General features: G+C 35.7%; 1 protein-coding gene across 4 annotated transcripts in view; it reads left to right on the top strand.

Annotated features, from left to right (window-relative positions):
• Window positions 1-1,936: 1,936 nt before the first annotated feature.
• Window positions 1,937-18,098, top strand: part of LOC138696516 (prostaglandin reductase 1-like) — a 52,013-nt gene continuing 35,851 nt past the window's right edge. Inside the window, exons 1-2 of one of the 4 annotated variants that reach the window (XM_069821577.1) lie at window positions 2,048-2,206; window positions 7,283-7,413. In XM_069821577.1, coding sequence (XP_069677678.1) covers window positions 7,394-7,413 — 20 coding nt within the window. In that variant the 5' untranslated portion in view covers window positions 2,048-2,206; window positions 7,283-7,393. The other 3 variants (XM_069821580.1, XM_069821578.1, XM_069821579.1) reach the window with 3 other exon arrangements.

The following is an 18,098-nucleotide window of genomic DNA, read 5'->3' as shown; positions in this document are numbered from 1 at the left end:
TCACAATAATGGATTATTTGTTATCTCGTGAAACCAAATGCTTGCGTGCGTCACCTTATGGTGGGAGTAAGTGAGCTCGCTAGCTGGGAGTAGGAGCGTAGCGAGGGAGGCTTGTCAGTACGCTTTCTTCTTTCCCTGACGCACAGGTAGGTTTTATGAGATAACGAATGGACTTGCTGCACGCTTCTCGCATTTTCTAAACTAAAGGTACGGTCACACGTCGCTACTTTGCAGCACTGCAGTACAAAAAACTGTGCAACTCTCATACTGCGACGTGTGAACAACGGTGCAACCTGAAAAGTAGCAGCTGCCGAATCTGCTGCCCGCTACTTTTTCATGCTCCGCGCAGCTTAAAAGTAGCGACGTATGAACAGGATTCTCAGGGTTGCAGCCGCAGCATTTCTGATATTAAAGGTACGATCACACGTCGCTACTTTTGCAGCGCTGCAGTACAAAAAACTGCGCAACTCTTGTACTGCGACGTGTGAACAACGGTGCAACCCGAAAAGTAGCGGCTGCCGAACCTGCTGCCCGCTACTTTTCCATGCTGCGCGCAACTTAAAAGTAGCGACGTGTGAACAGGGTTCTCAGGGTTGCAGCCGCAGCATTTTTGATATCGGTTTTGTTGAAACTTTTGCTGCGGTTGCAACCAGTGTTACCACCCAAATGTGTCAATGATACTTTTATTGTTTGGATATATTTTAATGTTAAATGTGATGAAAATAAATTATTTGTAACAGTTATTAAATACACAACACAGTCTGAGCATAATTGGTGACGATATAATTCATTTTTTAAATTTTCCGTAGCGTAGTTCCAAACAGGAGGGTTGCCAACATTGATTACGTGAATATACTGTTGGTTATCATTTAAGTAATATAGGCGTTTTTAAAAGCTTTATAGTAAAAATAATGCCAATTTCTGAATACTAGATACGACAGAAAAGCAAATAACAGATAAGGAAGCTTTCGCATGAGTTTCTTAATAATGCGAACATAACCACAAAATGTATATTGAGAAGTCAATACGGAGATGGAAACCTGCAGCATGACTGCGGCTGCAAAAGTAGCGCCTTGCGTGTGAACAGACTCGCAAATTCCAGTTGCAACTTTTGCTGCACTCGGGTTGCGCAGCACGAAAAGTAGCGTGCAGCGCGCTACTTTTGGCTTACGTGTGAACACGACACGCAACTTTTGCAGCTGCAGTATAAAAGTAGCGCTGCAAAAGTAGCGACGTGTGACCGTACCTTAAGTTTTGAAATTTTTGCTGCGGTTGCGACCAGTGTTGCCACCCAAATGTGCCAATGATACTTTTATTGTTTGCATATATTTTAATGTTAGATGTGATGAAAATAAATTATTTGTAAGTTATTAAATGCACAACACAGACTGAGCATATTTGCTGACGATATAATTAATTTTTTTAATTTTCCGTAGCGTAGTTTTAAACAGGAGAGTTGCCAACATTGATTACGTGAATTATGCTGTTGGTTATCATTTAAGTATATAGGCGGTTTTAAAAGCTTTATAGTAAAAGTAGTGCCAATTTCTGAATACTAGTTAGGACAGAAAAGCAAATAATAGATAAGTAAGCTTTCGCATGAGTTTATTAATCATACGAACATAACCACAAAATGTATATTGAGAAGTCAACGCGGAGATGGAAACTTGCAGCATGACTGCGGCTGCAAAAATAGCGCCTTGTGTGTGAACAGACTCGCAACCTCCAGTTGCAACTTTTGCTGCACTCGGGTTGCGCAGCACGAAAAGTAGCGTGCAGCGCGCTACTTCTGGCTACGTGTGAACACGATACCCTAGGACGATACGTAACTTTTGCAGCTGCAGTACAAAAGTTGCGCAGCAAAAGTAGCGACGTGTGACCGTACTATAATATTTCAATTAACGCGCCAGTTATAGCTGACATCTATTGGCGGAGTTAGAACTAAAACTACAGCAGATGACGTTCCGTCCAAATCCCAATGTTTACCCGGCTACAAACTTGTTTGGGTGCTGGTGAGGGGCGTGCCAAGCGTAGAGAAGATGTAAGTTAGTTGAGTCGCATTTGATATCTTATTAGTGACCTTCAGCAAGCTTAACATTACAATAGATTATTTTATAGCAGAGTCATTTTGCTTTATCACCGTGACAAGAAGACGTCAGTTCTCGTCGGGGATATCTCGAGGACGGAGTGATCACTTATTTAGCTGGTAAGGATCTAAATATAATTTATACGGTACCGCTTATTAAATAATTAGTTCACAAATTCGCAAGCTTCTGTGTTAACTACAATAATGGAGGTAGCTTAGTTGTGTTTCTGTGGATAGGTAAAATGGTGCTCCTGTAGGTCTACATTTTCAGAATATGCAATACCGGTAACTATTCACGCTCTAATGAGCTTTTCCGGTTAGAGTAAGAAAGTTCGTGGATGCCAGCCTCGCTAGCTTCAGCTATTATTCAGGCTTTGACGTAGAAACGTTTTTCCTAGCACCGAGTATGGGCACCCTTTATGAGATCCGTGCTTAAAAAAATAAACATTCAAACCAACACAACTGTAGTTTAATTTCCGAAACTGAGTAATTAACGTATTCTGCGTGCTGGTGTATCGTTGATCAACGCAGACTTTTTTTTTTACAATGTTTTTCACAACTGTAAGGTGGATGTGAAGTGAATCCTCAGTCTTATCTCGCCAACAATGTTTTTCACAACTGTAAGGCGGATGTGAAGTGAATCCTCAGTCTCATCTCGCCAACAATGTTTTTCACAACTGTAAGGCGGATGTGAAGTGAATCCTCAGTCTCATCTCGCCAACAATGTTTTTCACAACTGTAAGGCGGATGTGAAGTGAATCCTCAGTCTCATCTCGCCAACAATGTTTTTCACAACTGTAAGGCGGATGTGAAGTGAATCCTCAGTCTCATCTCGCCAACAATGTTTTTCACAACTGTAAGGCGGATGTGAAGTGAATCCTCAGTCTCATCTCGCCAATATAGGCTACGGTACTATATCGTGATTACTAATTCCATCGACGCTAGACAACCTCGAAAGTTGACATCGTTTCTGACACTTCAAGAAATTCCTGCCTGATCAGCATTTTCACAGTGATGGAAAGGTGCAGACGGTTGTCACACACTGGTTCCGATACCAGGCAGCAGACTTCTACGACACAGTGATACAAAAGTTGATCCCATGATATGGCGAATGTTCCAATTCCAGTGGGAAATATGTTGAAAAATAGCTCAACAGCTGCTGTATCTGTTTCAATAAATATTTCCATGAAATTGTGTTTTCTCTCGGTAAACTGTCCCAGAGAAACTTACTTTCTGGACGCGCCTCGTATTTGAAGAAAATTAGTCGCAAAGTTGTTGATCCTATCCAGAGCCAGTCTTAGGAGTTACGGGACCCGATTGGAAACATTATTTGGGGCCCCATGTTCACGACAAGTTCTCTAGAATTTATACAGGTAAACATAATTTGTTATACACATATACCTCTATTAAAATTAAAAAATTTGACCCTTGGTGCGGCAGCCCATGGAGGACTAAGGCTGACCAGCCGACTGCAGTCCTCACATCCACATGTCTCATTATAGATAAACCATCATCCAACCAGTACAGAGGTACCATGTGGTTACCACGATGGTTCCTCCAGCCGTTATAGCTGGTTTCCGTAACCTAATTTTGCTACCTATCATAGCTCCGCAAATTCACAGATTCCCCCAAGCCATTATAGTTGGTTTCCGTAACCAGGTGGATTTCACTACCTATCACAGCTCCCCAAGTCCATCACGTTGCTGGGTAGCACTGGTCCCATACACTGACCGGAATTTCATAGCAACTCAAACCAGCATTCACTCTGTAATGCGAGTTGTACCCTCACATCTGCCACTGCCATTTCCAAATTTGCCGCGCATTTTCGTATAGTATCCACGGAGAGGTCCTGAAAATCAAAATCATTGTGCTTAGGTGCCGATCCCCCATAGACACGGCACCCAATTGAAATAAATCAGTGTAATGGCTTAAAGCCGGCACTGATCCTGTCTTATATGAGTATCTTAGCCTATGGCGATAAATTAATATGATGAGAAACTGTCAGCAAACTGACTAGCCAGGATTGAGCCATTGCACTGTTGCTAGTTTGTATTTTTGGCAATTGAAATGTTTGTTGAAAAGTAATGTAGGTATCCCAATAAAGACATGCCACATTTTAAAATCTGGTTACGTAGTATATTAGTTTCATTACCAACTGGCTGAATGACAGTGAAAGTGATTAGGTATGAAAATATATGAGACTTTTTTATGCAGAATGTAGAATTTGGAATGATCTTAAGAAGCATTCTGAGAACTGAAAAATACAAGAAATGGTGTGCATTAAATCATGAAGGACAAGGAGTTGAATTATTCCAAGAGTAGGCCTATAATACACCTGCAAGTAAATGGGTAAGACAAAGAAGGCCTTTCAGTATCGGAATGGAAATTGGGCAAACTGTAAATCTACGAGCAATGCCAGGCTGTTTTCAAGACTGTTCACAGTGTAGACATTGCACTGAGATTGAAACTCTCCCCCACGTCTTGGGATCCTGCCAGCGTGGCATGCTCCTTCATAATAATTGCCATCATGCTGTAAGGCAGTGATGTCAATGAGAGCGCAGATGTGCTCGCAGCCCGTATGCACTGATCAGGGCATGTAAGGCACGCAGGTACAAGTCACTGGTGAACACAAGGGTTGTACATTACACATTGATGAAGAAGTGTTCAGTAAGTTTCAGGCTGACTAGACTCTTGACTTCTTATGTAAGTGAAAGATGAGGTGGTGCTCTTTGTTGGTTTGTGGAAATTATTTAGTTACAAAGTCAAGCAGTGTCGAACGCCTGAAATTATTAGTTCATATACAGATTGATATAATATTCAAATTAGTTTGTTTTTATTGACATTAAATAGTAGTAAATGTATGTGAAGATGTATTGTAGAGCTTCTTTCTCACAGCATTGTATTTATGTTTACAGAATAAAGTACAAACAAAAGTGTGTGCTGCTAATGGCGTAGACTTGTTACATGTCAGTTACGAGTTGTGTCTATAAATTGTCCAGCTTTTCGTACACAAATTCTCAGTTTGATGATGTTTCTTACCATTACGATATCCTTTGGTTAAGCCAGGTATTTTGAATTGCGTAAATATTTATCAGGATTCATAATATAAAAATAGAGATAGTCCAGAACTAGTTGACTCAACATGGATCGAGGAACTTAACTTTCTCAAGGATATATTCGAGCATCTCAACGTTTTTAATTTGAGATCGCAAGGAAAAAATTAATTAATTTGTGTCGACAGATATTGTTAAAAGCTTTCAGATGAAGATTTCATTTTGAATGTCACAGCACAATAATTTTTATTTTTATAATTACAACGCCTTCAATCATTGAACTCCTGTTCAACAGTGTAAAATAGTGCAATGTTTTAAAAAATATCTGGGAAGAGTTCCATAGATGATTTAAAGATATTGACCTGCTTCAGCCCAAGTTGGATTTGTTTTGTGATCCTTACTCATCAAACCCAGAAAATATACCCACACATTTACAATTGAATACCTGAATTGACAAACATCCCAAGTCAAAAATTTACCGATTTCGAATTTTTACCTAACAAGTTGTGTTTTACATAGGCTATCATTCTGTAAAAAAGAGTATCCTAAGCCCGACTCTAAGTCTGTGTTTATTTCAATACTCATAATGCAAGGCTATATATAGTTTCTTTGGGGTCTTGAAAAATTTACTTCAATGGACTTGGAATGTTAGCCAATTCAGGTCTTCCATTAGAAATTATTTTGCTGCAGGTAACAACATTTCACCGGACATAAGAAGGCTGGGGTCGGCAAAAATAAAAAAAAAAGTACTTCTGAATTACGCGAGAAGTCAGGAATTTATTCTAGAAGTGTGATATCATAAGTAATACATGATTATGTAACAGTTACATAACAATAATTAGGCTAATTATAGGTCTCATTATGTAAAACTGCCTAAGTTAAAGAGAAGCTATGTTTATTATTTGTTATATCCTACTATTTTATAATTAACTGCATTTGAAGAGTCCACTGCAAGAATGATGGATGTCACTTTCTTGTCGAAAATAAACCAAGACTGTCAATGCATAGCTTAAGACATATAGAATGTACATACAGAGTTATGTGGCATTAACACTGATAGTCAATGTCCAGTAATGATCGGAAAATCAGTTAAGCTTTGAGCGCTAAGCATTTCAAACTTTCAATTGCTTCTCCTGCAAAATGTATTCCAAATGACATCCATCATTATTGCAGTGGACTCTTCATTTATTAGATAGGTACATGCTGCAAAACATGCCTTTATTTCTTGTTTTCTTGTATGAGCGTAACACATTATCTATTACTGAAGAGCAGTTTAATTCATCTTGCAGTGGTAGGCCAATAGAGTTCATTTTGCTCACCCCTTCTTTTTCGCCACTACTGCCTGCAGAATAGATTCATTGCAACCCGTACGCGTAGCATGTACAGTCTTTCACGTGCACTTACCTTGACATCCTACTGTAAGGGAACTTCTTGCAAAGAATCTGTCATAGTACTTTGACCACTAAGAAGTATTCTGCATTGCTGCAAATGGTAGTACACGGCATGTTATCATTGCTATTGACAGGGAAGATGATAATGCTATAATTATAGACGCAACGGTTCGAGTTGAGCCTAGTGTTGATCAACCTCAACAAGTAAATATAGGCTACAAAAGAAAAATCAGTTTTGTGAATACTTTAAGCACAAGTATAAAATTATTGGTAATATTGAAGTGATAGGTTTGTTTTTAGGTTCTCATGATACCATCTCAGACTTGTTTGTTGAATGTTGTAGAAGATTTGATGTTCCAACCTACAAATAAAAAACTCTGGCCGTTATTGTATTTAAATATTCAGTATAAATTCTCAGAACTCATTTATATGGACAATGAACCCTCAAAAAGAAAAATTATTTGTGTGAACAGTGAAGTGACGACAAATTATAATATTATGCAAAATTTGTTTGGCTTACCTACATTGAAAACTTTTAAATTATGTCATGTATTGGAATTGTTTTTGCATTCTTCGTATGCTGTGTCCTTTGAGCAACCCTTTTTTTAAGGGCAGCTACCTTATGGTTAATATATATGGCGTTTTGGAAGAACAATAGCAAGGTTTCAGTTCTCGACCAAACTTTTCTATTTATCTATGATTAACTAGAAATGAAGGGGTGCCCGTGTCACATATTTGTTATTTTTTCACAGGATATTAATTGTGAGCAGTGACGACTTGCGAGATAGGCACTGCAAAGCTGTTCCCTGTAAAAAACGAAAGTACAAATATATAGGAAACGTATTTATTTACTAGATTACTAAATGTTAGCAAAGAGCATACGGTAAGTAGGCTACTTATTGTGTTGTATTCATGCACACTTGCTGTACATTTTGCACATTAAAGCCATTCAAAATTATTGTACATGCAAGTAATCTCTGTTGTGTCTGGGTTATGCACGTTACAAATTACATAAAATTCACTTCGGCATTGATATACAGAGCTTTCATTTTATGTGGGTTCGCTTTCATGGTACCATGATCACAAGCACACACCGCTCACTTGCTTACATTGTAGTCCCTGCATTGTTTGCGGTTGGCAGATGCACACATATTCCTATGTATGCATCAAGATGAATCGGGTGAATGGATAAGGCTAACTTAGTACTATTATTTTGCTAATTAAAGTTGTGAACATGCCTATATTGCTTAGCTTTTCAAAGAAACTGTTGAAATAACTATTCACTTTGTGCTTTGAGACAAATATTATAGAATTGTAACAAATTTTCATTCACACGTTGCAACTCTACTTGTAAAATGTTTGCTATTTTGTCGTTTTCTATGGACGAAATTTCAATAATTTTGTCGCTTTGTGTGCTGACACATAGTTGACTCGTGCTTGCTGAGCTAGCTGAGAGAGATACTGTGGTGGCAAACATTCTAATTGAACATCAATATCATCAAGCTTTTCTTCTGTTTGAACGTCATGTCTTCATTTTTTTTTTGTAATAGCTTTTCTATAGTTTTGAATTTGTTGACTATGTTATGAACTGTACATCTGTTAGGCGGATTAACCCAGGAAAGCATTCCCGAAATGCTCTACAACACTAAGAAGGTGATTCGGTTTTTATGAAGTTATAGCAAATGAAAACTCTATTCTTTACTACATTTCTGCACCATGACTCACATACAACTTTACTGTCTTGCCTTGTTTGTAGCTGACCTTGCATATCGTACTTACCGCTACTCTTTCATGGAGGGTGCTCTCTGCTTGGCAGTGAAACTGTGCAGCTGAAAGCAATTAAAATGATGGCTCTATAGTTCAGTTCACATATTCATTCATATAAATTGGAAAACTAATTTTACTTGCTTATTTACTTACTTCCTGATGCTACAGTCCTCTCAGTATCTTGGCCTTCTTCAACACAGAATTTCAGTCTCATAATTTCTGCACGTTTTCGCTAACTTTTAACGTCACTGGAGCTGAAACCTGACTCCACATCATTGTGCCATCTCAGTCATCTTCTCTCATTAGAATGTCTGGATAATGCCTTTTTTATTCTTTCTTTCTTCCATGCTATGTATGTTGATCTGACCCTCCATTGAGTGGCTCAGTACCAGAGTTACCTAAGCCACAATTACACTGAAAAGAGTTTTGAAGTCTAAACTTAGACGTCGTTTTTTCAAATTATGTGCTCTCAGTTAGAAATTACTTCTCCTTTACTATCATCCTAGATCATAATTATATACCCCAGTTAGGTCGGCCTTATAGGCTTTGACGTTAATAACTTTTGCTACGCTGCCATCTAGTTGTTACATAAGGAGTCACATCATAATTCCCATTTGAATTGCATTAGTGACTGTACTGCCATCTCATGTTCGTTTACGGCAGACGGGTGGCGATCCTGGCGGTTGTTCTCTTCAAAGTGCAAACGATTTTAACATAGCGATGACCTATCTGTTACATTTATGATCTAGGCTATCATCTAATATTTATTTAGTACATTACTTTGGCACACATATAACTGATAATTTACAGTCATTTTATGCAGAAATCAGAGGCTTAACTCTAGGCAACTCTGGCACTGAGCGACTCAATATGCCCCCTTGCTTTTTTGGGTGAAAGATACATCTCAAAACTTTTCTTTTCCAGATATTGAGCTTTTCTTCTATGTATTTTGTCAAAGTCCATGTCTCACACTTGTAGATTACAATGGTCTGAGTAGGCCTATAACATTTCAGATTTAAATTTGTACCACATATTAAATAGAAAATTTATTGGTGTAGGTGTAATTAAACTAGGGTTGTCAGATTTTCAAAAAAAAAAAAAAAAAATACAGAACTTTATTAAGTTGCTGGTAATTAATTTTTATGTACACACTACTGGAAATTATACAGTGTTTAAGTAGGCTACTTACTAGAGATGAACAAAAAACTAACTACCACTCCCGCTCGCTGTGTTAGTTGCATTTGTCTTTCGAGTCTCGTCTCGCCATTCTCATGCGCTTCGAGTCTTGCTCATCAGTCTCGAAATAGCATTTGGTTGGCATGGAAAGATTTCATAACTTTGAATAACATACATCATTGAAATAAATAACATTATAAATGTTTAAATGAGACAAAAAGACAAAACAGAACAGTATCTTAGTTATCAAAATGTTCTGGTTCTATGATATTACCTATGGTTATATAAATAGAAAAAAACAATTCTCAAATAAATTTGCTTGTCTAAGAAACATAAAACATAATGTTAATATCTTTTTACTTGAGATTGCACATTTGATCTCAAACATACGAAAAGAAAATTCCTAGCCTTTTAATAAGGACCTAGTAATTAAATAAAGATTGGGGAACGGATTATTATATACTGAAAGGTAGAGATAATGTTTCAAATAGGCTACTTGATTATTTATGCATATATATCAGTTGCCAAAGTAGATAAAAGTTCAGTCAGGTATAAGCAGTTGTGGTGATTCAAGGCTGCTTGATGTTGGGGACTTCGGAAGTGATCAATCTCGACGTCTCAAAACATTCACAAGCAGTCTTTACATCAACGACGCGATGTATACAACATTGTCGTGTGTATTTTTGGCTTTGCGGGCGCTGTTAATCTTGCTTTCTCGAACGTTGTTCATCTCTGCTACTTTAACAGTTCAATAAGTGAATTATCATGAAACATAAAAACATTTGAAACAACATTAATTAATAATTATATCGTTTCATAATTATTTACACCAGCAGTCCAGTCCATTATCAACTATTTTGCCATGTACTAGAACACGTAGATTGTGTTCTGCTATTGTAACTCTTCTCTTCATTTCTGGCCCTAAATTCTTTTTCTCCTTTGAGAATTTAATCAATTCTTATGTACTGATGGATATCAAGACATCTCTTTATTTCTGATGGTACTTTTTTAGTGAAAAATTCACCAGCTGACTTCTTCCAGATAGTTGGCCATGCATTTGGCAATATGTAAAAATAATGGTGTTTTGAAGTTGATGATAATGTAAAATATTTTCCATTTTCGCTTTCTTTCATAAAATTCCAAATGTTTTTACATGATGCATCTGTGCGAAATGCAAAAAATGATGCTTTTTCCCTTTTAAGACGAATTTTAAAATTATGGCTCTGGTCTTTGTCTCCTATAAACTTATATTTCTGAATCATGGAAGAGTAGTCTACTTGTATTTTCAACGTTTTATCATCATTTACTCCTTTGCCGATGTTATGGATGAGATTTGATCTCAACATTCTGCGCGGTAAATGACTCATGTTGGTTTCTGCTTGGTCACAGCTTCATTCATTATCTCCATGTTCAGGTGGAAATAATTCATCATGAAATCTGCCATTAATTATTTCATAACTGTATGCAGTTTCAAACTACTCCACTACTACTCCATGGCGATACGTTCCTTGAAGGAACAGAGCCTGCCTGGCAATAGAAACCCATTTCTTCTGTCCTGAGTTCTTCTCCTCCATGCCCTTATACCCATCAGCTTTATATCTTCTTCAACACCTTTAATCCATTTCTTCCTAGGTCTCCCAACACAACTTCTACTACATCTGGCTTCTCTCTATAAATCTTTTTCAGTAATGATTCCTCTTCACTTCTTTCAACATGGCCAGCCCATCTCAACCTTGCACTTCTAACTATTCCCATTATATGCGGTTCACCATATATCTCGTAAAGTTCCTTGTTAGTTCTAATTTTCCATTCTCCATTCTTCATTCTTCATTTTGCCCATATATTCTTCTCAGAATTTTCCTTTCCCATCCTGCAATTTTCCTTTCCTCATTTATTAGTAAAGACCAGGTTTCAGGGGCGTATCTAACCACCGACCTGATTATTGTTCTATATATTTTCTTTTTCCCATTTCTTGAGAGATCCCTAGATCGTAACAAAGGAAGTAAGGCCCAATAGCATCTGTTTCCCGCCTGTAATCTTTCTTTAACCTCTGTCAATACCATATTATTATCAGTAATCACACTTCTGAGATATTTAAAACTCCGTACTCTTTTAAAATAGTTTCAAACTAGAACGAAACAAAATGTATTTTAGACACTTTAGAAATATATGTTGTATGTTGGACCATCTTCAGTTTTCACTCAAAATACTATATCGGTACTTTGCACCATAACACAAACGAAGATTTAAAAAATTTTAATTGCATTATTTTCATTTGAGGACCTTCCATGAAGTTTAAAAGCGCTTACTATAATTCACACTTTGTATTACAGCTAAATTACTTGAATTTGTTTTTCTTTTTATTACATATTAAAGTCATACATGGTCTTTCACTGCCAAACTTGGTAACAATCTCCAAATATGCCAAAGGAAAATGTTGAGAAGGATACTAGGCTTATCAGTGAGGGACAAAGTTCCAAATGAAGTGCTTCAAAAGATGCCAGCAATTGATTCGGCTTGGATAGGTACCAGGGAATAAAAAAATAAGTGCTGTCATCAAGACAGTGACAAAATCATTCAAATTCTGCAAATGAACTGAAAAGGATGATATTATGGAATATGAATTAGAGGATGTAATTGGGAGACTATGTAAATCCACCCAAGAAAGTATCAAGAAAGGGCTTGCTTATATTCCATTCCAGAACTTGACACAAAATAATACGTATAATTTTTACAGTTATTCACGTGCTGTTATCTCGGCTTGTCATTCGAAAGAACTGAAAGTATTTTTGAAACAACATTTTAGAAGAATGTGATCACTTATATTGAAATTTTGTGTACTTTTTTCAAAAACTTTTGTCCGTGTTACTATTTATAGCAGTTTTTGAATCTGTGTTTCCATTTTTTCTGTTCCTGATACATTATATTTTCATTGTTTAACACGTGTATGGTGCAATGTAACACCAGCAGTGGCAAACTTTACACCACCCCTCTTAAAACTCTGGCGGTGCAAAGTAACCCCCAACTATGGGTAACTTTGCACCAAATTTTGGCAGATTATAAATTTCAAAAGACATTTACTTTCGAAGATATGACTGACTAAATACATTCCCGCATATTCTTAGAACGTATAAAATAAATGCCCATCTCAAAATAAGACATTTAAAGACTATATACAGACTGAAAACAAATTTTTAACTAGAAAATGGTGCAAATTTACCCCATTTTACGGTAGTCGGTTTGTGCAAATCTTGTCTAATTCCTCTTCCATAGAGCTCAGAAAACTACAATCAAATGCAAAACTGTCCATATCCATAACGGTTTTTCCTGTTTTCTGACAAATCATTTTACCTGGATAAGGCGAGTTTTGCCTTTGTTAGCCTCATATGTTAATTTCTTAATAAGTGTATGAAATTTCACTACTGCAATAAAAGTAGAAATTGAACGCGGAAATATTTGATGTTTCCACAAGACTTAAATTTCTATATGTAGCTAGGAGGTAGGAAACACCAACAACAGAATGGAAATTATGTTCAGAAGAATAGATTATGTAGACAGGGGTGCAAAAATAATATAATAATAGCAGGGCCGCCGACAGAATTTATGGGCTCCTATGCAATACTGTACTCGGATCCCCGTTGAAAAAAGTAACAATTACAAGTTACCAGTTATTTTAATCTTAATAATTGTTTGCATAATAAAAAAAAGATAACCCCATGCACAGATACGAACCTAAAAATATACACTTTTATTACATTGAAAACTTTTAGCAAAACTTCACATTAGCACAATATATTATATTCATAAAACATTATTACAAAAGTCCACAAGAATAAAAATATATAATACTCTAGCATTACCCTCCCTTTTATACGGAAGTGAGATTTGGACATTAAAGAAAAAAGATATGAGCAGAATCAAAGCACCGGAAATGAAATTTCTCAGACGGACAGTAGGATATACTTTTTTAGATCGAAAAAGGAATGAATAAATATTGGAACAATTAGAAGTAGAGTCAGTAGAAGAGAAAATAAACAGATACAAACTAAATTGGCTACACCATGTAAAACGAATGGACAATTCAAGAATCCCCAAAATGATGATGCAATATCAACCCAGAGGACATCGACGGTTAGGAAGACCCTTTAGAAGACTGCTAGTTGGGGCCGAAACAGGTCTACACAGACCTAACTCGTGACGGATGATGATGATGATAAAACATTATTCTTAAACACCTGTAATTTCTAACTTGCAGTCCAACATCAACAAACAACTCTCCTTGACTTCACTGATGCAAAATCATAATTTATATCATCAAAATTTAAATACCTAGCAAGATCGTTCTCCAGACTAAGGAGGCCAAGGTTACTCAGTCGTTCTTGACACATTATCTGAATACATTTTTTATTTCCTTCATTTTGCTGAAGGATCTTTCAGCATCAGCAACTGTCACAGGAATTGTATAGAATATTCTAATGGCTATACAAATATTTGGAAATAAACTGTCCAGTTTTAATTCCCTCAGACTATTTAGGAAATTCATAGGTTTCAGTGGGGTTGGCCTTAAATTAGAGGCATGAATTGATTTTAAATATTTCGGCTCATCACTGATTTCTTTGTTAATGTCTTCATAATATTTTTCATGCAATCTAGCACCCATATTAACATCTTCCAATTTTTTTCTGTCTCTCTTTGTGCTTCTCAGCTCCCGACTTATGCCTGTACTTGTCCATTGTGTAGTTAAAACTATAACCAGTAACACTAATGAACAGAATTTACTAGACAAACGACAACGAAAAGACGAAAGTTTCGACGCGAAACATACAATGAAACGTGATCTTGCGACTTCGGTTTGGGAAAGTCCACTAGCATATTGCGGTGGGTAGTTAAGTTGGTAGTTAAGAAGGACAAGCCAATAAGTAATTGAACGTGTTCGGTACAAGCGATGGGAACATAGTTCAGGAAATGCCGGGCCCTCAAGTGTCGTGTCGGTGAACGTTAATGCAGGAAACCGATATTCTATTACTGTATATAGGCCTAAAAGTCAAATATTTACATATGAAGTGGTAATTTGTATTAATTATACTATTGTTGAGTTAATATGTCAAATTTATGTAACAAATATTCTTACAAAATTTTATAGTACCCGTATGTATCTGTGAATAATTATTCATGATAATAAAGAGTAATCAGACTCACTTAATCTGACGGGCCCTTATTGCTCACGGACCCCTATGCACTTGCCTCCTTTGCCCCCCCCCCCTTCTCGGCGGCCCTGAATGATAGGTAATTATCATTTCACAGTTTTCTCAGGATGACAATTAATTTCTCAAAAAAACATTAGCTTTTAGTTATTGTACCTGATGTATTGTAGAGAACGGATTATTATTGCAGCTTTTGTTTTCTGTTATAATAGTTTTGTCGTTTAAAATAAGTATAGGCCTACTCATTTTTGCCTCATTATTTATACTGAATTTCTACATGTTCCTCTCAGTTTGACTTAGAATTGTGATATATCCCAGTCATATCCTTAAGGTGACATGCAGTTTTGTATTTGACTTAGTTCCTTTTATGCATTTTTCTGAAATTTATTTCATTTTACATAACAAACCGTATGTATATAACTAATCTTATAAGGAGAGGAAATAATTTTGCAAGAAAAAGAAGTAGTCATTTTTAAAAGAACTTTTCATGAGTACATATCTAAAAATACTTTTAAATCCTTCACACAAAGTAAGATAGGGCGTTGCATTATGTAAGCTTCTGCAATAAATCAACATTGGAGATGACTTGAATGTTTTTGTAGTGTTGTCCATGAATTGACAGAACGTAAACTGACATTACTGTGTGATAGAGAAAGGAGAACTCACGTTTAGCAGGAATGAAACCTGAAAAGATAAGATAAATTCTCTGATATTTCATAGTCCAAGTGAGAGATTACTTTATGCTAGCCTTCTATAAAAAGCCTATCAATTCTCTGATCTGTATTCATTTGTATTTTCTTACAGCAGAACAGAATTTAATAAGGTAAGTTTTAAGTCAGAATTTGAAACATCATAACTTATGTGCACTTTTGATGCAGTGGCTTGCTGGAGTCATATTATTTCCTGTACTGTAACCAAATTGCCTTAACGTTTTATAAAATCTAAATGTATATACACATATATATAGTGCAGCCGAATTTTATAGAACCGTAGAAGTGCATCTATGCTGTTTAAATTTCCTTTAAACTTTTACGCATTCAAGCAATGCATGCAAGAGCTAACGAAACGCATTCAAATGTGCATGCTTTTTCCACTAAAAATGAGAGCGCATGTGGCAATTGAAAGCTATCCATCGCTGGTGGGTATCTTACGCATATTTCGTTCAACAGCAGCATGTAGTGAGCAGCTGTTTATTCTAGGTAACCTTGTTTGGTGCGCGCGCGCACACACTGTACCGGTATATATGTATAAATTAATAAATATTGAATATCAATCCAATACTTAGGTATACTTGATTATCAAAATTGTGGTTGAACACTCCATAGGCACGAGTATATTTTCTGATCTTCAATAAAGCTAATCGTACTTACCGCCACTTGCGGCTTAAAAGGTTCACAGCACCAAACAAAACAATTTTCAGTTCATTCATTGCCACCTAGAATAGTCAGCTGCTTGCTATAAGCGATTGTGGAACGAAATAACGCACCAGATTCCTACCGCCATGGGAAGCTTTCATTTGCTGCATGCGCTCTCATTTTTAGTGGAAAAAAGTGTGCACAATGGAATGTGTTTCGTTCACTCTTGCATGCATTGCTTGAATGTGTAAAGTTGAAAGAAAAATTAAACCGAGTAGATGCACCTTAATAGTATGGCACATTTCCATTGTTTTATTTTAATAATACTGCACATTACCTTGGTTTTATTTTAATAGTATCGCAAAAGATTTCCAATGTATTATTTTTTATTGTATGCCACATTTCCATGGTTTTATTTTAATAGTATCGCACATTTCCATGATCTTACGTTAATAGTGCGCACATTTCCATGGTTTTATTATAATAGTATCGCACATATCCATGTTTTTAAATAATATCGCACTTTTACATGATTTTATTTTAAGTGTCGCACATATCCATAATTTTATTATAATAGTATCGCACATGTCCGTGGTTTTATTTTAACAGTATCGCACATTTCTATAGTTTTATTTTAATAGTATCGCACATATCCATGTTTTTAAATAGTATCGCACTTTTACATGATTTTATTTTAAGTGTCGCACATATCCATAATTTTATTATAATAGTATTGCACATGGCCGTGGTTTTATTTTAACAATATCGCACATTTCTATAGTTTTATTTTAATAGTATCGCACATATCCATGTTTTTAAATAGTATCGCACTTTTACATGATTTTATTTTAAGTGTCGCACATATCCATAATTTTATTATAATAGTATTGCACATGTCCGAGGTTTTATTTTAACAGTATCGCACATTTCTATAGTTTTATTTTAATAGTATCGCACATATCCACGTTTTTAAATAGTATCGCACTTTACATGATTTTATTTTAAGTGTTGCACATATCCATAATTTTATTATAATAGTATCGCACATGTCCGTGGTTTTATTTTAACAGTATTGCACATTTCTATAGTTTTATTTTAATAGTATCGCACATATCCATGTTTTAAAATAGTATCGCACTTTTACATGAATTTATTTTAATAGTGTCGCACATTTCCATAATTTTATTTTAATAATATCGCACATATCCCTGGTTTTATTTTAATAGAATAGTACATCTCCATGGTTTTATTTTTATAGTAGGCTACCGGTATTGCAACTTTCCATTATTTGATTTTATCGCACATTTCCATGGTTTCATTTTAATAGTATCCCACATTTCCATGATTTTATTTTAATATACCCATCGTACATTTTCATGATTTTATTTTAATAGTATCGCACATTTTCATGATTTTACTTGATAGTATCGCACATTTCCATGCTTTTACATTGATAATAACGCACATCCCCAAGGTTTTATTTCAATAATACGCACATTCTCATGGTTTTATTTTAATTTGTATCGCACATTTCCATTGTTTTATTGTAATATTATCGCATATATTCATGATTTTATATTAATACCGCATATTTCCTTGGTTTATTTTAATAGTACCATATATTTCCATGGTTTTATTTTAGTAGTATCGCACATTTACATGGTTTCATTTTAATATCCCACATTTCCATAGTTTAATGCAATAGTATCGAACATTTCCGTGGTTTTATTTAAATACTCGTAGTATAGCACATTTCCATGGTTTTATTTTAATAGTACCGTATCGCATATTACCATGATTTTATTTAAATACTCGTAGTATAGCACATTTCCGTATAGCACATTTCCATGGATTTATTTAAATACTCGTAGTATAGCACATTTCCGTGGTTTCATTTAAATACTCGTAGTATAGCACATTTCCATGGTTTTATTTAAATACTCGTAGTATAGCACATTTCCGTGGTTTTATTTAAATACTCGTAGTATAGCACATTTTCGTGGTTTTATTTAAATACTCGTAGTATAGAACATTTCCATGGTTTTATTTAAATACTTGTAGTATAG

This window comes from Periplaneta americana, chromosome 3, assembly GCF_040183065.1.
Source record: "Periplaneta americana isolate PAMFEO1 chromosome 3, P.americana_PAMFEO1_priV1, whole genome shotgun sequence".
In the NCBI taxonomy this organism is placed as follows: Eukaryota; Metazoa; Arthropoda; class Insecta; order Blattodea; family Blattidae; genus Periplaneta; species Periplaneta americana.
This window is presented reverse-complemented; position numbering and strand designations above follow the sequence as displayed.